Genomic DNA, 20,974 nt, shown 5'->3' with positions numbered 1-20,974 from the left:
CCCTTCCTCTCACCTCCACAGCAGCACTGATTAATGAAGCTGGAAGGGCAAGAGAAAGCTGCAGCACAGAGGATTGCTGGAGCCCATCCTAATCCAGCATCTCCAAGCCAAATGAGCCTGCAGTGTCTTATTCCGCCCTGTGGGATTAATCAGTGCTCGACCAGGCTCCAGGCAAGCGAGGTGAGGCTCTGAATAGCAAGGACCCGTGGTGAGGTGGCTGCAGGGTGTTTGTTGGTTCACAGAGCGGAGCAAATCCCTCCTTGTATCCCAGCAAATGCTTCTGGGATGTAACTGCTCAAGCCAGGAGCTGGGAAAGGCAGGGAAAGGGGAGAAGGCAAAAATGCCTCTAAGAAGCTGGGGTGTGGGTGCAGGGTTGCTCTGTGGCCCCTGGTTTTGGATGTAGGGTGCAGGGGAAGGCTCCAGGGTGGGGATGGGTGCATGGGATGGGGTCTCTGGCCAGCTTTGCCCCATTGCACTCGGAGCATCGTGCCTGGCAGGCTTTCCTGGCTGCCAAAGTGGGTCAAGCAGAAACCCAAGGAGCATCCAAGCTCCCCAGCCTCGCACCAGCTCCATCAGGGCTGAATTATTCAGGGCCAGCTTAAAAAATGGAAGAGCTCAGCCCACAGGATCCCCCTATGGCTCCGTAGGGAAGGGGCAGCTCAACCTGCCTGTGCGCAGGCACCTTGGGTGAGTGACTGGTGTCTGGTGGGGCTGGAACTGCCCTTAGGGATATGGAAGCAGAGAGGAAAGGACTCTGAGCTCTCCCTTATGGACTCATCTCCCTGTGGTCCCCTATAGCCCTCCAAGCCATAGAAGCTTCTTAGGGTACCCCAATACAGCTCTGTTGCACCCATAGCACAAAGTGCACCCCATTGTCCCCCAAAATAGGGATGAGGAGGTCGTGATTTTAGACAGGATGGTGGAACTCAGGAGCTTGTTCTTTGCCATAGAGTGTTCGCTTGCGGCATCTCCCCTGCGGCTCAGCCAGCACCAAATGCATTTGGGAGCTGAGATGCTCTCCTGAGCTCGGTCGCTTTTAAAGGACCCCCCCCCTCCAGCTCCATACCTGGGGCTTCAGGATGGGGAGAACCGGCTCCTGGGGAGAATCCCTGCGGAAGGCAGTGAGTAATGCTGCCTGGCAAGCAGCAGTGTCTCAGCGGTGAGCCGTGAAAAGGCGAGAGCACAGATGCTTCATCTCATCCTGCTCTTTTAGTGCAGCTCTCGCGCTGTCTGGGTACCGAATAGGCTGGCACCCCCACCACAGTCACCCCCTTTTCGTAAGCCTTTTAACCCTGGAAGGGGATGATGGGGTCTGGTATAGGGTGAGGGGACCTACCCCAAAAGGAGTGCAGCGCTTTGGGGTTTTACTATGACTCTACTGAATGAGAGCTGAACAAAACCAGCTGAATTCCGCCTTGCCCTGGTGCACTGAGCTGTGCGAGCGCTCAGCCACGGGGGGGGGAGCAGTCGGGGTTGTTTTGAGCCGAATCCTGGAGAAAAAAGGATGGGAATTTCCACCCGGTTTCTTTGCTGCCTGCGATGGGTTTTGCAGGAGCCCCTTCGGGCTCAGCCCCGCTCGCAGCCGGCTCCATCCCTCGCTTTCCATGCACTGATTTACACAACGCAGCCCGCACTGCCTGCGGGGACGGTGCCATCCCCAGCCCCGGCGCGCTGCAGCCACAGTGCCTGAGCAGGGACGGTGCCTCCTGCCCGCTGCCGCCATCCAGGTGAGCAGAACCCGGCAGGAGCTGGTCCTGGGGACCCTCACCCAGCAAGGTGGGAGGGGGAACCTGTCCTGTGTCCCCCCCCCCCAGTTCCTTGCTGCTCCAGTGGGAAAACCCAGGAGCATCCAGTCCCTGTGATGCTACCCACAGCCTCGGCTAGCTCACCCCGCAGGAGGGATGGGGACACCCATGGTGTCCCTGCCTGGAGCATCCTCCCTGAGGACACGCATCTTCTCTCCTGGTCCCCACCGCCCCACGCTGTTGGTTCCCTCCCTCCTCTGCTTCCACCCCCTGGTTGGTTATGGTGGGGAGCAGAGGTACCCCACTTGCTTCCCCAGAAAGCTGTGTTGTGCTAGCCAGAGCTTGCATCCATCCATCCATGCATCATCCTGTCCATCTAGCTGTTCTTATTCTTCTGTCCCTCTGTCTATCCACCTATCCATCCATCCATCCTACCTGTGCATCCCAGCCCATGCTGACCCCCGTCTTATGCCAAAACCATTTACAGCGCGGGAAGGACCCTATCCATGCAAACCTCCTATCCATAAGGAAAATCCCAGGGCTTTCTTCCTAACGAATCCACCTTTGTAATTGGCTCCAGGCTTCCAAAATCCCCCCACGGCACCTACAGGCAGTGCCCATGGGCGGTACCTATAGACCGGGGTAGGGATGCGCTCTGCTCGTTGGAAAACCCCTTCCTGCGGCCCCCGGGGCTCGGGGAAGGGGGGGTCCGGAGGGGCGGGGAGGAGCTGCGGGCGGAGGCAGGGCCGGGGCCGGCCCCGCTCCTCGCTCGCAGCCGCTGCACTCGCTGCCGGCTCCGGTATGGCGGGGCCGGGGCCCGGCGGCCGCCGGTGCTGAGCTGGGCGAGCGGAGCGGTGATGCCGCAGAGCCGCCGAGGCGGAGCCAGGTAAGAGCCAACGCGACCTGTTGGGCACGGCCGGGCCCGGGGTATGGGGTACGGGGCGGGGGGAAGCTGCATCCCCCAGCCCCATGGACCATCCATCATCCCCTGCCGGCTTCGGGCATCCTCCCCGGGCGCGGTCGGACACCGGCTCCGTCCATCGCGGAGCGTTTCCTTCATCCCGAGGATGTGGGATGCGGAATTCCTGCTCCTCGTTGCAACTTCCCTGCTTGCAAGATGTCGGGGGACCCTTTTGATGGAGCGAAAATCGCCTCTCTGCCCTGATGGGGGGGTGTGGGGTGTGTGTACACTGACACCGGGGTACAGCAGGGATAGGGACGTTGCTCTGTCCTGTCCCCGGGTGAGATCTCCCATCCCTGGTCGTGATGGAGAATCCCTTCTCTTCCCACCTTGGGTACAGAGGGGCGGCAGGGCCCAAGACCCGTGGAGACGGGTTTAAATCCAAAGGGAGGGGAAAATCCGCTTTACAACAGCGTAGGGATGCTCAGAGCAAGGGAGGCAGACCTGGCCCAGCACCACCGCTGTGCAGGGCATCCTGCTCCGCTCCTGGCCCCAAGAAGTTTGGGTCACAGTAGGTACAGGGTGTTTCCAGGCAGCATGTTCTCCAGCTGGGATCTCTGCTATGGAAAAAGCCTTCAACAGGCTCTCCCGGCATCCCGGGGGATGCTTCCCACGGTGTTTTATTCCCTGGGGTAGCAGCAGGCAGAGGCAGGTGGGAATCACAACCAGCTCCTCTATGAGCAGCGATGTCCCCAGCCAAAATCTGCCCCACGGGGATGCTCTGGGATGGGATGGGGGGGTCTCGGGTGCATCCTGGCCCCATCCAGGCCCCCACCGGCACTCTGGCCTCCACACATCCTCAGGGATGTGGCAGCGCCGCACAGTGAGCGGATCCGTTTCGGGGTCTGGAGCGGTGCTTGCAGGATCGGTGGGTACCACATCTGACATCCACCCCAGGGTCCCCCCATATCTAACAAACAGCCAAGGGAGATGCTGGCAACACCCCCCCTGGTCCTGCAAACGCCACGGCTGGCAGGAGAGCAGAGAAATCACTGCCATTGATTTTGCCTCCCTCAAGCTGCTGTCTTGGAGGAGATTTATCGTGTGTGCAGCATCTCCCCCCCGCCTTCCCCGGCCGGGTGGGCTGCGGGAGCAGGGGCAGGCTGGCATCTAGCGACTGGTACCGGTAAGGCAGAGCAGACCCCAGGGCCTGGGCTTGGTCCCAAAGGGATGAAGCGAGGTCTGGGAGGCTGATGCTGGAGCATCACATTGGGGAGCTCATTTTGGGCTGTGTTTGAGGTGGATCCTCTCAGGTTCCTGCGGTCTCCCTGGCAGCTGTCTCCTTGGTGTGCCATGGTCCCTTGGAGAAGATATGGAATATTCACCTTACAAGACAGGTCCCATCCCATCTTTTCTCCCTGGAAAGGCTGCAGAAATGCATTTGCTGAGGCAAATGGCTCTGCCCCAGCCCCAGGCAGCAGAAAAGGGGCATAAACCAGAGGAAGTGTGTGCTGCTTGCACGGAGCAAGAACGTCCCGAGGATCTTCCTCAGCATCCACCCTCCGGGAATGCTTTTCCCCCATTAATTTCTCTCATTGCTTTTGGAAATGGCACCAGTGTTTGGCACTGGGAGCATCCCGGTGGATCTCTTCACTCACCTTTCAAATCCCTGCCCAGTGGGTCCAAAACCTCCCTTTTCCTTAGGGAAAGCATCTTTCCAGGTGGATGAAGCCCACAGGATCTGCAGCAGTCCAGCGGGGTGGTGAAGGCTCAGGGTCACCCATCCCTTGTCACCGCTCTCCCCCTCAGGTTGCCCATGATGGGCTCAGTGGGATCCGAGCGCTTGAAGGAGCTGAGCCCAGCGGGAACGCCGGAGGGGAACGTGGTGATGAGCTTCAGCTTTGACAGCTACCAGCTGGAGGAGGACGAGCTGCAGCGGGGCAGCCAGGCCAAGGGCGTCCTCACCTTCATGGAGCCGGGTGAGGGCAGGCACAGCCGGGAGATGGGTTCCTTGCTGCATTCCCATCCATTTAGGAGCCTCCTGGGATGGGTTGAAGAGCCACAAATGGCCCAAAATGCACAAAATGACCTAAACGGGCATTTTTTTTGGCAACCTGTTTGTGCCCATGTGAAATACATTCATTTAGGGAAGGAGTTTCCCTGTCCTGGGCCCGTTTCTTTGTGCGATGCTGCTCTGTGGATGTGACAGCACCGTCAAGGCTGGGATGTGCTGGAGGTCCTGGGGGGGGCAGCAGTGCCGCTGTCACGTCTCTTCTTTTCCTCTTTCTTTCCCTTTCTGGGGCAGTTTCTGAGGATCCCGAGCCGCAGGATCGATACCATGGGATTTACTTTGCCATGCTGCTGGCCGGGGTGGGATTTCTCCTGCCGTACAACAGCTTTATCACCGATGTGGACTACCTACACCATAAATACCCAGGTAGGTCTCCAGCAGCACTTCCCAAGCACCCCAAATCTGGGAATAACTTGGCGCTGCTTCCACAGGAGCCGGACCCATCCGTTCCCCATCATCTGCCTCTCCACAGGGACCTCCATCGTCTTCGACATGAGCCTCACCTACATCCTGGTGGCCTTGGTGGCCGTCATCCTCAACAACGCACTGGTGGAGCTGCTGAGCTTGCACACCCGGATCTCTGTGGGTGAGTGGGGGGGTCCCTGTGCCCCTCGGCACAGCCCCACGCTGTGCCTCCCATCCCTCACCTCCATCTCCCACCCGCAGGCTATCTCTTCGCCCTGGGGCCACTGCTCTTTGTCAGCATCTGCGACGTGTGGCTGGAGCTCTTCAGCCGCAGGCAAGCCTATGCCATCAACCTGGTGGCCGTCGGGGTGGTGGCCTTTGGCTGCACAGGTATGTGGGACACTGGTGGTGTCCTTCAGATAGCGGTGGGAGAGCAGCCCCATCCCCAAGAGCCATGGTACCCTGGGACACTGTGATCGCTATCACTATAAGATGATCCTCAAGTCCCTGCTCCATCCCCTCCACCTCTGTCCAGGGCCACCAGCACCAAACTCTGCACTGGTTCCCAACACTGATCCCGGCCACTACGATGGCTTTGAAACCATTTGGGCCACTATGGTGGCTTCCCAAGGACCTGCTCCTGGTGGGGCATCCAAGGGAGGGCAAAAAGCCCCCTTCTCTGGGGCAAGGATGCTTTGGGAAGGAGGCAGCTCTCAGGTGGTTAGCACATGGGTTTCTTCCCTCTCCCTGGCCTTTCGGCTGCTGCAATAAACCCTCCTTGTCCTCTCTGTGCATCTCTCCTGAAGTGCAGCAATCCAGCTTCTACGGCTACACGGGGCTGCTGCCCAAGCGCTACACGCAGGGAGTGATGACGGGAGAGAGTAAGTATCCCATGTCCACATCCATTTGGGATTGCTTTGGGGGGGACCCTCCTGTGCCTTCTCCTGCTGCCCCAGTGACTCAAACCCACTGTCCCCAGCACAGCCCAAGCATGGTTGCCAACAGATCAGGGTGCTCCACAGCAAACTGAGGTGTTTAATGGTGCTTAAATCACTGGCACTGCCACACCGAGCTCACCAGTATCACCACTGGTGGCTACCCCACACATAGAGCATCACACGCATGCAGGAGGGAGCTGATGGGTGTCCCTGAGCCCACGGCTCTCCCCTGCCACCAGGCACCGCCGGGGTCATCATCTCGCTCAGCCGCATCTTCACCAAGCTGCTGCTGTCAGACGAGAAGGAGAACACGGTCATCTTCTTCTTCATCTCCATCGGCATGGAGCTGACGTGCTTCATCCTCCACCTCCTCGTCAAGCGCACCCGCTTCGTCCGCTACTACACCTCCTGCTCCCGCAAGGGTCTCCCCGCGGCAAGGGGCGCCGGTGACCACGGCACGGGCTACCGCGTCCACCACGATGTCACCGCGGAGGACATCCGCTTCGTAAGCCAACAGTGGGCTCCCCCGCTGGCCCCCGGGGTCCCGTTGGAGCTCAGCACTGGCGTCCCCTCTCCCCCCATCCAGGAGAACAGGCAGCGGGGGCAGCCCAGTCCCCCCCGGGGCAGCCCGGGCCATGAGGCTGAGCTGGCTGGAAGCGGCACCTACATGCGCTTCGATGTCCCTCAGCCCAAAATCAAGAGGAGCTGGCCCAGCTTCAGAGGTGGGTGATGGGTTTGGGGGCAAGCAGTGCCAATGGGGTGGGTTTACAGTGTTTTGCAGGGGAGAATGAGCAATTGGTGGTGCAGAGAGTTGGGGAAGGGTTATCCCATTCTCGATGCCCAAACCCATGGGGTAATCTCATCTTTGGATGAGGTTAGAGAGCTACCAACTGCTTGGGGTTCAGGCAAGACCCCTCTGAGGCTCTGCAAAGGGGGAAAAGTGCAGGTTTTGGCTGAGCTGTGCTGCCCATCCCTGCCAGACATGCTGCTCTACCGCTACGTCGTGTCCCGCCTCATCTGGGCCTACATGCTGTCCATCGCCATGACCTACTTCATCACACTGTGCCTCTTTCCCGGGCTGGAGTCAGAGATCCACAACTGCACGCTGGGGGAATGGCTCCCCATCCTCATCATGGCCATCTTCAACCTCTCCGACTTCGTGGGCAAGGTAGGAGAGAGGCCAACACCAATGCAATGGGCTCCTCTTGTTGTGTCCTCTTCCAACGCCGCTTGGCTCCACCAAGGGTCATCTCCACCCCATGCCGAGGTGGCCTCCTGCAGCAGTTGGTCTTTCCACCACCCCATCTCCTTGCTGCCCCATTTTGGGCACCACGTTGCCCTCCCCAGCCTGCTCACCATCCCCATGGGCTCTGTCCCTGGCTGCAGATCCTGGCTGCCCTGCCCTACGACTGGAGAGGAACCCACCTCCTCGTCTATTCCTGCCTCCGCGTGGTCTTCATCCCCCTCTTCATCATGTGTGTCTACCCCAATGGAAGGCCCACCTTTGGCCACCCTGCCTGGCCCTGCATCTTCTCCCTCCTGATGGGCATCACCAATGGCTACTTCGGCAGCGTTCCCATGATCCTGGCTGCTGGCAAAGTGAGCCCGGAGCAGCGGGAGCTGGCAGGTAAGACCGAGCCCTCTTGGGAATCCCATGTGGGGTGTCCAGAGCACCCTGACACCCTGTGTCCCTTCCCACAGGGAACACCATGACCGTGTCCTACATGACAGGCTTGACGCTGGGCTCAGCTGTGGCCTATTTTGCATACAGCCTCACCAGTACATCCCACAGCAGCTGTTTCTACACCGAGACCTCCAACAGCTCCTTTACATTGGGGTACTGAGCCCCATGGCGGGGTGACGGGGACACGATGGGACCTATTCCCACCATGGTCCCCACTGCCCCGCCTGGTCCATGTCCCTCCATGGGGAGGGAAGCTGGAGCCAGAAAGTTGTCCCAAGGAGGACAGGGACCAGAATCCTGTTGGCATGGAGCTGTGGCATCCAAAATGGCTCATGCTGTGCAGGGCCACCTTTTAGGGTGACACTGCTCTTGGGGGGCTCCCCATCAGTGATTGGCTCTTTAGTGGAGACAAGGGGGTGTCTTCTGTTTGAGCCAAGCCATTGCCAAGAGGAAGAAAAGACTGCCAGATGCCAAAGGGAACAGGACCAACACTGGGGAGGAGGGTGATGGAGGGCTGGTGAGGAAGAGGAGGAGCAAGAGAGGAAGGAAAAGCTCCTTCAGTCCCCAGTGGCTTTTGGAAGGTGGGTCTCAGCTTTCACTGATGGTACTGCAGGTTTTCCCCAATAGCTTGAAATCACAATCCCTCCCCGGATGCACCAGTCGCTGTGTTAAAAAAACAACTCACAAAACCACCTTTTTTTGGGTTATGTTCTGGTTTTCCCACCCCCCCAAACTATGAGAGAGGCAGGGTCTTGTGCTGCTCCCCATCTCCTGGGTCCCCTCTGTCACCTGGGGCAGCTGGACTTGCCACCAGGTCCCATCAAACCCCTGCCAGCCTCCGAAGTGCTGCAGAAGGCAGCAGCAAGCAGGAATGGGCTGAGCAGAGCAGAAACCAGCTGGAGAAGGTGCCAACACCAGAGGCTGATGCTTTTTGGGACCGGCAGCACATCACTGTGCCAGGAGTCAGTGGTGCCACCTCCTAAGACAGCAAAGCCAAGGGATGGAGAAGGCAGCGAGCACCAGGCTTGGCACCATGAACACATCAGGGTCTCACCATGCCAAGCCCCAACAGAATGAGCAGATTCAGTGTTTCACCCTCAGAACATCACTCCTGCAGGGCTCAGGGTGCAGGAGTGTGGTCGCAGCACTCGCACCCCTCCTGCCCCACAGGACCCGTGTGTCAGGGTATATCCTGTCCATCAGAGGGATGGGGTCTCCCCAGAGCTGAGCCAAAAGGCGACCATCACCCCCAAGGGGAGGCAAAACCCGCCTGTTAGAAGTGAGACAAAGAACAGATGCTTCGTGGGGCTGCTTTTTTTGGTTGTGTTTTTTTTGTTTGGTTTTTTTTTTCAATTAATTTTCTTTTTTTTGTTATTTTTTTATGAAAAAAAGAAAAGATCACACGGAGTTCTCCAACAAACAGAATGCCAAAAAAATCGTTTTAAACAACAACAACAACAAAAAAAAAACAACATAAAACAAAGAAAGACAAAAACCTGGCTCTCCTTTCCTCTCGATTGTCTGAAATATCCTTGTGTTCCATAGAAGGCAGTGGGTTTTAAGTGCTTTCTATTTAACATTAGCATAAAATCTCTTATTTCTCTCTCTCTCGCGCGCTCTCTCTCGCTCTTTAAAATAGGCTCACACAATTTGCTTCTACAAGTACAGTACACGTTGAGCGGGGGGGTGGGGGGGGGTGGGTGTGATGTGTGCCTGTTCCCAGATCATTTACAATCACAATCCAACAGGAAATAAAAAATAAGATTCTGAAGGTCAGACTGTGTTCCTTTCTCTCGCCGTGGAGTTGGGCCTTGAGTTGGGGTTTTGTTGTTATCGTCGTTGTTGTTGCCTTGGTTTCTTTTTTCTTCCTTTTTTTTTTTTTATAATTCCATAATTTTTGTTTTCACAGTTTTAAAAAGTTTATATTTATATTTATATATATATATTTATATTTATAATTAAAAAGTTGAATCCATTTAAAGTCTTATAATACAGGAGGGGCTTAACGAGTCTTTCGGTACATTAAAACTGTACAGGTTAGAACCGTCGCTACGCGCCACGGCGCCGGCGGCCCGGGCTGGAGATGGTACGAGCTCAGCACCATGTGGTTTGTTTTAAGGACGAGGGGTAACGTTGCAGGGGTGACCCTCTCCCCCAATTCCCCCAAGCCCTGGCCTCCAGTCTCCAGTACCAGGGTGGAGAGTTTTCCATCTGTCCTTGTCCTAAACGTCTCCCCACCGGAGCCCGGGCCGGGCCCCGCTCCACGTCCTGGCAATGTGTAGTGCGAGTCGGTGGTTGCAAAGATCAGTGCGTGTCTCTTGGAGTTGTGTTTTTAAGTGCAAGGATGTTCCGTCGTCGCGTGGTTCTCCTCCAGTTGTCCCAACCCTGGTGATGCCGAAGGTCTGGGATGCGCCCAGCGGGAGCGAGGCAGCGGGTCAGCTCTGCAGAGGTGATGGTGGTGGTGGTGGCTCTCCTGGAGCCGTGGGGAGGTTGGACGGCTGGATGGAGTGAGCTGGATGGTCCCATCCTGAGCCCAGGGTGGCAGCGGGGCTCTGGCTGTGGCAATGCCACAGGTGGGGATGGTCGGGCTTCGCACTGTCCTCATTCCCTTCAAATGGTGAGCGAGGGCTTTCCAGCAGCTCCACATCTCTGCTCAGGCAAGGCATAGGGCATAAAGCTGGATGAGGGATGCCAAAATCCAATGGTCTCCTGCACTCCAAGCACCAAGCAGCAGCTTTTCCCAGTGATATCCTGCCCTCCTTCACTGCATGCTCCAAGATGAGTTCTTTGCTCACCAAGCGTCAACCCCTCGCCATGCACCTGCTCCCCCAGTGCCTTTTCCAGGGCAGGAGGGACACAGAATGACAGGGGAAGTAGGTCCAGACTGTTTGTTCAAGGCAGTGGGAAGGCAGCAATCCGGACTGGATATTGGCTCGTCTTCCCAGCCTTCCTCTTCTGCCATCTCTGTGCTGGGGAAACTCTGCCCCTTCGTGCTCCGTGTTGCTGGGGCCTCCAGGGGAAGGGAACTGCAAAAAGGCGCTGAGAGGATCGAGATGAGGCGCTGAGAGAGACTCATCTCCTTTCTCTTTCACCCTGTCCTTCCTTAAGGGTCATGTGGAACTAAGCAGAAAAGGGAATATAAGGACGGAGAGGAGCGTCTGCAGAAGGCTGTCAGGTGTCCTTCCACATACAGGCGGCTTCTGAGTTACCGATGGGGGCAAATGACACAAAAGGGATCCCTCCTGCTGGGGGGGGTCCCGTTGGTGAAATGATCACGAGACCCATGTGCTTTCCTGGACCAAAAGGAGGAAGGAAGAAGTTGGTCAAGTGTCACCTTACTTAAAGCCACTTCCAGAAGAGCCTGGGGCTTCAAACACCACCACCTCCCAAGAGCATCTTCCTCAAGTCCTGAAACTGCTTCCCCAACCCCTTTCCTTCAGCCCTCTCCTTCCTCCTCATGTCTCTCGCGCTCTCCTGTCCGTAGTGTGACACAGAATTCATGAGCATTGAAAGAAACAATCATGTGGTCTGAACAGGCACGTCCTCAGGTTTGTCCCGTCCCTTCCCAGGGGGTGGCACGTGTCCCCTGGGCGGTCAGCAGATGACAGGGACCCCATCGGTGTTGAAGATCATGCCCGTAGTGGGCTCGTAGGTCCCTGCAAGGTAGTAGAGGTCCTCACTGTCTTGGTATTTCTTTGTCTTTAGCATCTGCTCATATTGATCCAGGCCAACAACAAGACACTTGTGTGAGATGGTCTGGACATCGTTTTCATCCACGTGGGAGGACTGGTAGAGGGCTCGCTGTGTAGCAGGAAGGAGGGAGATGGAAAGAAAAGCAGCAATTAGATCTCACAGCATTCACAACATCACCTTCAACATGCAGGGAAAACATCCATCATGACTGCCTAGGAATTGTGCTCATACTCGAGCAGAACTCCTTATTCATCTCCACTCCCAGCCCCAGGGAGGGACACTGGGAATCTGCACGGGCCCATGGGCACAGTGGACACAATCCACCCAGCAAACTAAACCTGAGCCCTCCTTGCTTCCACTCAGCTCCCACTGATGAGAATGCCGTGTCTGCTGAGCACAAAGACAGGGGAATACAGAAGCCAGGAGTCTGTCATCCTCAATTCAGAGATGGGAGCTGGATACCACCCCCCTGTTCCTCCCAGCCCCCAGCACATGCAGCTAATCCTGCCCTCCCAAAACACCCATCCAAAGTCCTGGACACTGAGGACTCAGCAGCTGAGACAAAAAGTAAGAGCCAGAGAACCTCAGGGGCACCTCCCCAGCAGCATTTGTTACTAAGTCCCCAGCATCCCTTCCCAACCTCACCAACCTCCATAAAGTCCTTCCTCTGGTTGGATGCCTGCAAAGCTGTGGACAGACTCCTGCCCGACTTCTGATCCCAGCGCTGTGTCCAGGAGGAGGAGAAAGCAGAAATGAAAAGCAGGTGAGTGAGTTGGTTTTCCACGCTATTACCTCCTACCACCACAGGTACCTTTAAAGTCTCAACCTCTGTCCCCAGCCACTGGTAATAAATACTAAGAGCCTACTGTAAATCACACTCTGCATGTGTGCAAGACTGTCACTGAGCACCAGGCCAGTAGTTCTTACACTACAGGAGAACTCAGTCTGGCTCTTGACACTCTTTTACTCTTTCTGGATCAACACAAAAGTCTTTATTTCCAACAAAAGTCTTTTCCTAGTGTGATAAACCCACCCTTCCCCTGTTCAAGAGGTAAACATCAGGCTCTTCCACACCACAGGCAGCCCTCAAAACATGAAACAGTGAGGAAACATTATGGTACCAGTAACTGGGCCATGGATGCCTCCTCACCCTTGGAATCCAAAGGAAACAAGCAGCTTTGCAGAGCTCTCTCAGCAGAGGACACCAGCCTACCTTGCCTTCATTGAGCTTCTTCCCAGGGTTGGTTTCTTCTGGGTGATAGAACCACTTGACTCGCACCACCATGTTGTTCCCCCACGACTCCCACATGCTCTGGATCCGGCCAATGTAGGGCAGGTTGGGGCGGCCGGCTGAGAGGAACACCGCACAGTCTCCAATGCGGATGATCTCCTTGCCCCGGACGATGGCCTTGTAGAAGAGCTTCCTGGCCTTCCCTTTCATTCCTCGTCTCTGCCAAGAGAGATTCACACAGGTGAGCAACCAGGGATTACCCGAGTTTTCCTTACTCACCACTGCTTGCCCTCTCCTGCATCCCACCCTTCGCTGAAGGCAGATCCACAGCATTCGCAGGCACTCCCACAGGAAAATGGGCAGAGGGACACACCGTGGCTCTCCCAGACACAGTGAAGACTAACCCCAATCTCCTTGCAAACTGGAGATCTCAGCTGGGGACACACAGTCAGCAGAGCTTCCCCGCCCCAGGAGAAGGGAAAGGGCAAGGTAAGAAGCACCACAATGCAAACACCAGCACCAAGCACTACAAAGGGGAAGGAGAAGCTCCATTTACCTGTGTGGGTTTCCCAAACCACTTCCAGAGCTGCCGTGCGGGGAGGAACGCAGCGATCTTGGGCCTGTTCTCCACGGAGGGCAGGCGCTGGCGCTTGGCAAGCTCCTTGGTGGTGGGCAGGTGGATGCCCTCACGCTTCTTGGGCCTGCTCTTGTTGCCGCCCTGCTGCGGTGCCGGCTGCTGCACCGGCTGCTGTGCCGGCTGCTTCTGGCTCTGCGGGTGGGAGGACGCACGGGATTTCCCTGCCTGCTTGGTTGGCTTGGGTGGGAGGGTTTGCTGCACCGAGGAACTTGGCTGGGCTTCAGCTACCTCGTCGTCAGAGCTACAGGAGGAGTCTTCATCCGTAGTGGAGGAGGAGGAAGAGCTGGAGCTCGATGAAGAAGAGGTTGATGAGGCTGAAGAAGAGGAGGAAGAGGAGGAGGAAGAGGAGCTGCTGCTAGAAGAGGAAGAGGAGGAGGAGTTGGAGGAGGAAAGGGGTGTGGATGCTCTCGAGCTGGTTGAGCTGCTGTCCTGGGCTTCCCCTCGGTTCTTCCCCGTCTCCTCTTCTCCCTCTGACTCCGAGCTGCTGTCGCTGCTGTTGCTCTCAGATTCCTCCACGGCTGCTGGAGCTGCTGCCTTTTCCTCCTGGTCCTTTGAAGCAGTGAGGCTCTCTGCCGAGCCATCAAACTTCCCTCCAAAGCTGGCAGGGGAAGGGTCTCCCTCAGCTGCTTTGGCTCGAGCAGATTTCTGCTTGCCCTCCACACCCACTGCAGGGGAATAACCCAGCCCTAAGAGACTCTTGCCATCCCTGCGACTGGCTAGGGATGAGTCCTCCAGCATCCTCATCGCCTCCTTCATCTTCTTCGTCTTTGGAGACATCACACCCTCATGGTCCAGTTTGATCAGGATTTCATTCTCATGCTTCCTCTGAGCCTTGACCATGGTGCCAAACTCCTGTGTCTCTTCTGCGGGCCGCCCTTTCTTGGCCTTGGCTTTTGACGTTGAAGCATCGCTGGAGCTGAAGGCAGCCAGTGTCCCAGGGAGGTCGCTGTAGGGTTCTGTGCTGAGGATGCTGCCAAACACAGCAGGTTGGTAAGTGGGTTGTGGGGGGCTGTGCAGCTTAGTGGAGATCTTCATTTTGCTGGCTTTTGACCTCTTTTCCTCTGTGGGAGCAGGAGAGCCTCCAGTTGGCAGCGGTTGTGATTTTCGTGACCCCTTCATGCTTGGCTTGCCCAAGCTGGCTGGCTTCTCCGGGACTGAGGAGGTCACAGGTGAAGACTCAACCTGATCCTTCTCTTCTGGCAAGGCAGCCTCTTCTGCAGAGGGGAGGAAACACAAAGCTATGGTGGTATCCATCCAGATGGGCTTTGTTAGCTCAGACATAACCAGACACCAACGCTGACCAGCCTCTGGCCAGGGCTGGCTTGTTCCTGACCACTCAGGTATCCTCAGGGAGGCACAGGTCCTACCAGGCAGCCTGACCTGATGCCAGCAGCTGTGAGCAGCTGACGGGCAATGCCCACTGATGCTGCTTTGACTGCAGGGGAACCAAACTGCAGATCTCCTGCATCTCTGGCCCAACTGATGGCTGCTGAGATGCTCAGCTGAAAATGGGACTGGGCTCTGCAGTGCAGGCCAGCTTCTGAGCCAGACTCCTGCAAACTGCAGCCACAGCAGAGGAAGCTGATGCATGCATGCTCAGCACTAAAGCACTGCATCCATTCCTCTTCAACTCTTGCCCCAAGAGCAGCTCTAACTCTGGGAGAGCTGCGCAAGGAATCTCAGCTCCAGGTCCGGCAGTGGTAAGAACCTACCAGCTTTTGCCTTGACACTTGGCTTTCTCCCTCGGCCTTTGCCCTTTGACACAGGCTCCTCTGATCCTAGTGCAGCTCCCTCTTTTCCTTCTCCAGTGTCTTTGCTGGATTTACGGCTACGGCGCTTGGTGCTGGGCACCAAAAGGGCTGGGGAAGGCTCAGCACCTGGAATAGATCAGAGAGATGTCAAATGTAGTCAAACATCCCATAGTGAGGGAAATGTCATGCAAAAAACTGAACAGCAAGACTCACACTGGATCTTGTAGTCAGGTGGGAGAAGCCGAATGTGAGACAGTGGGATACGTCCTGTGTCCCCGTCATCAAACTCTACTGTGATGAGATCACCATCTTCCTCCAGATCCAGGGCTCCTGTGGGTTGGGGGAGAGCAGAAGATGGGATTAGGAACAAACATCAGAGTACAAACTCCTTGTCAGGGAAGTGTGGACCCAGGGGAAGACGGGGATCCTGCAACAGCTCCAAAGCTTCCCATCGCCACCTCTCCTAGGCTGTGCAGGGAGAGCATTTTGCTACTACTCTTAGCAATCACAAGCTGCTGCTTTGCCCCTTCTCGCCAAGAGAAATAAGCTGTGCTCCCACCATCTCTTCTGGCATCAGCTTCACTGGTTTGTAACTTGCAATTCTTCCTTTAGACACACATAGTGCAACCAGAAGCACAAAAGCAAGACAGGCCATAGCAGAAGGATCTTCACTGACTTTCTAATGGGACCAGACGGGGGAGTGTAAGAGGCAAAGCTACAAGTGTGAAGGTGATTTAGAAACCTCCACAACCTCAGAAATCTTTGGTGCCTGAAGCTAATTCTAAGTGTGTTGAATATTGGTATTTTAATTGCTCAGACGTCTAACTATGAGAGCACATCTCCTGGACAAGAAGATGTGAGGCACTGGAATGGGTTGCCCAGGGAGGTTGTGAATGCTCCATCCCTGGCAGTGTTCAAGACCAGGTTGGACGAGGCCTTGGGTGATACGGTTTAGTGTGAGGTGTCCCTGCCCATGGCAGGGGCTTGGAATTGGATGATCTTAATGTCCTTTCCAACCCAAACCATTCTATGATTCTATGTTACTAAACCAGCATCATGACCCAGTGGAGAGGAATGGGCCAGTCTCTGACCCCCAGGACATTCACAGCAGATCTCAGGGTATCCCCAGAGAAGCCTGACATCCCTCAGGACACACAGGACCAAGACATCTCTGGTTCACAGGGGAGAGCAGTCAGCGTGGCCTTACCTCGGACAACTGTCCCTGGGTAAAGGCAGCGGTACTGCTGGCTCCAGTAGGCTGCAATCCTCGTGCCCTCGGGCAGGAACCGCACTGAAGGTGGTTTCACGTCAATGATCTGCTCAGGGTAAGAGGAAGGCAATTACTGACATTCCTGACCCCAGCACACACCATCCCACCACACTTGGCGTGCAGCAAAGCAGCTCTGGAGAAGGCAAGGGACAGTTTTGCTGTTGGGAAATGCCCTCCTCTCTGCTCACAGGACAGCATGAAGGGCCAGTGCCCACTGCCATGGGGCAGTGACCCACACCAAAGCCATGGGAGCAGGACCCAGGTATTCCTGCAACCCCAGCTGGAAGCCTCCTGCACCCCAAACCAGGGCTCAACAGGCCCTCTGTCCTCACATACCGCTTCCTGCAAGAGCTGCTCCAGGCAGTAGATGTGGGGACGGTTCCCCCTCTCGCCTTCCACCACCACACGGTATCTGAAACACAAAGACCCAGTCAGACACTGCACATGGAAGACATCACCCTGATCAGCTACCACCTCCCTCTGAGCCCCAGCACCAGTTTAATTGAAAGCATTTAATGAGAGGGAATTGGACTTTCCTCAGCACTGATAAACTAGAGTGAACTTCCCTTCCCTTCCTGGCAGGCTCTGTCAGTCTCTCTCCTGCCAGCTCTACACAACTCCCAGATTAATCCCTGGATCAGTGATGTCCCCATCCACTGTCAGAGCCCAGGTGGATACAGCAGCCCCTCAACTCACATGTCTGGTGAATGCACAGTCTTTACATGCCCAGCATAGAGCAGCTTGTCATCCATGGGGATGAGGACACGCAGACCATCTTTCAGCTCATCCTTGTCGATTATGCAGGAGCGGGGGGCTGTGAGGTGTTGGAGCAAGATAGGGATTAGAGAGCACCATAGAGGAAAAAGCAACAGGAAGGGGAAAAGGAAACCTCATACTCTCCTCATTACCCTTCCCTAGGTAAAGACCAGAAGCCCTTTGCAGAAAGGGCTCATTCTCTCTCCCTACCTCTTGGCAGCAGCAAATTTTGCCTTCTTAGTAATAACAATAGTAATAATAATAATAATATACCAGTTAATGAAAAGAGGGCAGTTCAGAGACCGTGTTTCACATCTAGATGTCACAGTGGGCTACTCTGGTAAAGCTTGTTTCTGGTAGGCTAAATTGGCTGGAGAAGTGGCATCTCCACCCCAAGAACCCACGGCTTTGGGTAAGGGATGTGGAAAAGCAGCACAACCCTCCTCTGGGAAACTCTACATCTCCTCTACCTGCACAATTAGACCCCCAGCCCCTCACCTGGTGTGGGTGGTCGCTCAACCAGCATGCTCAGCGGGATGTTCTCATCCTCTGAGAAGCTGCTGTCTTGGTTGGGTTCAAAATCCTCCTCTGCTGCCATGCTCTCCATGAGCTTGCTGACAGCTCCTCCCTTGCCTCGGTTCTGCAGGAGAGCAAGCAGCACGTCAGCTGTATGACAACAGGCAACAGTCTGATCCTATCCCACCTTCCTCCAGCAACAGGTAACCCGAGGATACTGGGACCACCCTGTCTCCATCCTCAGCAATGTTAATCACACCGAATTAAGTGGGTGTACCCAAACTTGCTTTTTGGTTGCATAAAGACCTCTGTTTTTCTGTGTTTATCCCCAGACATCACTGACAGCTGACCAAAAGCCATTTCACATCTCCAGCCACACCCTGGAGGTTAGGAGAGATGCTGTGGAGCAGACAGCCGTGGCTTTGCTTTGCATTCACCACCTCTCTGCACAGCATTCCCAAGACTCACTTCACTGAACAGGCAGCAGGCACTGATCCTATTTCTTCTTAAATGCCCCACAATCCATTTCTCTGTTGCACCAGACCATAAACATTACATGCACAATGAGAAGATGCAGTAATGTGTGTTATGAGAGAAGACAGGCCACAACAATGGAGCAGAAACCAGATGTGACCTGGCTCACTCGGTGCTGAGCAAGGCAACTCCATCACCACCTCCTTGGTCCTTGTTATGCAGGACTCCCTCCACCCCGTGGTAGCCTTAGAGAAAACCCTGCTTGTTCCTTAATTAGAGGGAGGAAGGCAAACGAACACCAGATGGTAGCAGCAGGTACTACCTGACCAAGTCTGCCTCCGATTTTAGGCTTCTCAAACCAGCATTTTGCCTGTAACACAGCCAGCAAAACCTATATGTCTGTTTTCCCTCCCTCACACTGCAACAGTCCCGGAAGAGAGCAGGACCCTCCCAGCCACCCTCTAGACTAGAACCAGCCCCTCACCTCTTTTTTCACCTCCTTGGCTTTCACCTTGGCTTTGCTCTTCTTGGTGGAGCCCAAGGCACTCGTCAGGCTGACACGAACATCAGATGGGGAGCTAGGGATGCCAGGAGGAGACATGGACGAGGAGGAGGAGCAGCAGGGTGCTTCTTTACCCTTCTTCCGCTGCTAAAAAGAAGAAAACACTCCCATCAGCAAAGGGAGGACTGGTGAAGATCTGGGCGAAGGGAAAGGTGGAGCACAGTAGGCTGTGCACAGGAAGGATAACATTCAGCCAGCAGTTAAGTTTACCGACTGCACCACATCCTACATCTCCCAGCTCTGCTTTCAGGCTTCACACATTTTGGGAAGAGCTTTTCATCACCCTGGAGAGCCATTCCTGCCCATCAAACCTTCCCCCAAAGAGCTCCAAGAAGATCCCAGCTGGCCTCATGTCACAACTAACTTGTCTCCCTCTCGCCACAATCAGTGCTCCTCCATGACGCTGCCATGAATTGAGCTTGAGGCAGAGGAAGCTGAATCTTCAAGCCATGATGAAGAGCCAGCAACCCAGAGATCAGTGCCACCACCAGCCAGGGACAGCCCTCAGAAGACATCATATAAAAGGTGAACAGCCTTAAAGGCCAATGTGGGGGCAACAGCTCAGCAAGCAAGGCTGCACAGAGTGGAAAAGAGATTTCACACATGTCCACTCTGGCCAATCCAAACAGGATAGATTTGGGACATGGAGGGTGACACAAGCAACATGTTCAAACACAACAGGCTTTTACTATTTGTGAGTCAAATCCAAGCCTGACAGCTGGGCATGGGGCTGGCAGGGCTGACACGGGACAGCCAAACAGCACTGAGGCAACTACGAAGACAGGACTCCCCTGCCCTAGCAGATTTAATCAAGTCCCCCTCACCCTCAGCCCCCCAGGATCCCACAGCACTCCTCACCTTGCTTAGCTCCTTCCTCTCCTTCCCCTTGCTGCCCTCCTTTTTGGGGCTCATGGGTGCCCCCTTGCCACAGCGACCAGGCTTGGAGACAGGAGTGGAGCTGGCAGGCGCCACGGGGGTCAGCATGGCCGAGGACATGGTGGCATCGTGGAGGAAGATGCGCTCGCTCCGGCGCCGGTTCCACAGGTCATCATCGCTGGCCTCCAGCCCAAACTCAAAGCTCAGGTCCTTGGGGGACTTGAATTTCTTCAGCTTACGGCCTTTCTCAGACCCCAGCTTGGCCTTGTCAGTGCTCCCAGAGCCGGAGTCAAGGCTGCTGGGGGCCTGGCTTGGAGGGATGCTGCTTGCCTCCAGCGGCCCCTTCTTCCCCCTCAGCAGTCCTGAAGGAGATTTCTTCCTGATCTTGATCTCACTCTCGGAGTCAGTGTATTCAAACTCTGTCCCTAGGTGCAAAAGATTTGATCATCAGTTAAAGCCCAGTCTGAGCCAAGAGGAGCCACATCCTGCTGGAAGCTTTAGGGCTCCATGGGAGATGCTGTGCCTGCTTAACAGAGCCCTTGCTTGTTCCCTTTTCCAACCCCTCCATCCTTCAGGTGTGCATTTCTGCCCCACGAAACACTGATTTCCCTGTTTCAAGTCTCCCTTGCCCCAGACCAGAGCCCACACACTCAGGCAGTGTGGTTCAGGATGTCCCCTTCTCCCATAACCAAAACCCTGCAGAGAAGCTCTTAAAAGACAAGCTACTCTATCATTTGCCCCTTAACAGAAAGGAGTTGCTCAGATGAAGCCAAGCACGAACTCCATAAGCTGAGCCTTCCTCCTCTCCCGGTGGGAGTCCTCTCCAGTCTCACCTTAGATGCAGGAGAACAATCTCTTTTAACAAATCAAATAAACCTGTGTTTCAAACTGATTTTTTCCCATTGGCCAACAGACACCACAAATCTTTTTACTGGCTCGGGTAATTGCCTTAAAGTGAAGAGAGGCAAATGATCTTTTGTCTGTGGCAAATGGAAATCCCCTCACACTGGCCTCTGCTCAGCGCCACAGGCACAGCAGTACCCAGAGGCCAGAAGTTATTGTAGGAACACCAAAATGTTCCCCATCTTCAGCGTGTTCCCCACAATCTGATAAAGGAGAACAAGGCCATATGTTTGCAGGAGCAATAGGGAAATGGAAACGGCACCTCCACACGAAGCAACATGGGCAGGAGGCAGGCACAGCTCTGTGGCTGCAGAGGCACTGTGCCATCAGAGAGCTATGAACAGCCAAGAAACTTGCCCAAGGTCATGCACTTAAGTCTATGCTGGAACAAGAGACAGAGCCCAGATTTTCCAGATCCATTTATTTTCCAGGACACTGGAACTCATGAGGTGGCACAGCGCCTCTGAAGGTGTGTACAAACATCAGGAGAACCTGGTTCTCCCTCTGCATAAAGGTCTCTCTTGTATCCTCCTCCAGCCTGCCCTCTCTGCACATACATCT

The 20,974-nt window shown here is 55.4% G+C and overlaps 2 protein-coding genes across 9 annotated transcripts in view; one reads left to right on the top strand and one right to left on the bottom strand.

The window, feature by feature from the left end:
• SLC29A4 (solute carrier family 29 member 4) lies at positions 1-8,451 on the top strand. Of its 5 annotated transcripts, XM_062613547.1 has the most exons (11): positions 2,519-2,631; positions 4,456-4,625; positions 4,952-5,083; positions 5,190-5,303; positions 5,384-5,512; positions 5,929-6,003; positions 6,300-6,565; positions 6,647-6,782; positions 7,041-7,228; positions 7,447-7,687; positions 7,762-8,449. In XM_062613547.1, the coding sequence occupies exons 1-11, from the start codon at positions 2,603-2,605 to the stop codon at positions 7,902-7,904; spliced, it is 1,623 nt and encodes a 540-aa protein (XP_062469531.1). In that variant the 5' UTR covers positions 2,519-2,602; the 3' UTR covers positions 7,905-8,449. The 5 variants fall into 5 exon arrangements, with proteins under 5 accessions (XP_062469528.1, XP_062469531.1, XP_062469527.1 ...); XM_062613544.1 differs by lacking the exon at positions 2,519-2,631 and adding an exon at positions 1-180 and having other exon boundaries at positions 6,300-6,782; positions 7,762-8,450; XM_062613543.1 differs by having other exon boundaries at positions 6,300-6,782; positions 7,762-8,450.
• A 713-nt stretch (positions 8,452-9,164) lies between these two features.
• Positions 9,165-20,974, bottom strand: part of TNRC18 (trinucleotide repeat containing 18) — a 56,353-nt gene continuing 44,543 nt past the window's right edge. For 3 of the 4 annotated variants that reach the window (XM_062613539.1, XM_062613542.1, XM_062613541.1), the window contains 12 exons: positions 19,493-19,935; positions 18,557-18,721; positions 17,581-17,722; positions 17,023-17,140; positions 16,663-16,738; positions 16,264-16,372; positions 15,270-15,386; positions 15,018-15,182; positions 13,225-14,519; positions 12,651-12,887; positions 12,087-12,161; positions 9,165-11,545 (listed from right to left, as the gene is read on the bottom strand). In XM_062613539.1, coding sequence (XP_062469523.1) covers positions 11,339-11,545; positions 12,087-12,161; positions 12,651-12,887; positions 13,225-14,519; positions 15,018-15,182; positions 15,270-15,386; positions 16,264-16,372; positions 16,663-16,738; positions 17,023-17,140; positions 17,581-17,722; positions 18,557-18,721; positions 19,493-19,935 — 3,149 coding nt within the window. In that variant the 3' untranslated portion in view covers positions 9,165-11,338. The remainder of the gene's footprint in view (positions 11,546-12,086; positions 12,162-12,650; positions 12,888-13,224; positions 14,520-15,017; positions 15,183-15,269; positions 15,387-16,263; positions 16,373-16,662; positions 16,739-17,022; positions 17,141-17,580; positions 17,723-18,556; positions 18,722-19,492; positions 19,936-20,974) is intronic. The other variant, XM_062613540.1, reaches the window with a different exon arrangement.

This window comes from Pezoporus occidentalis, unplaced genomic scaffold (assembly GCF_034315485.1).
Source record: "Pezoporus occidentalis ecotype Australia unplaced genomic scaffold, CSIRO_AGI_Poc_V1 ctg169, whole genome shotgun sequence".
Lineage (NCBI taxonomy): Eukaryota > Metazoa > Chordata > Aves > Psittaciformes > Psittacidae > Pezoporus > Pezoporus occidentalis.
This window is presented reverse-complemented; position numbering and strand designations above follow the sequence as displayed.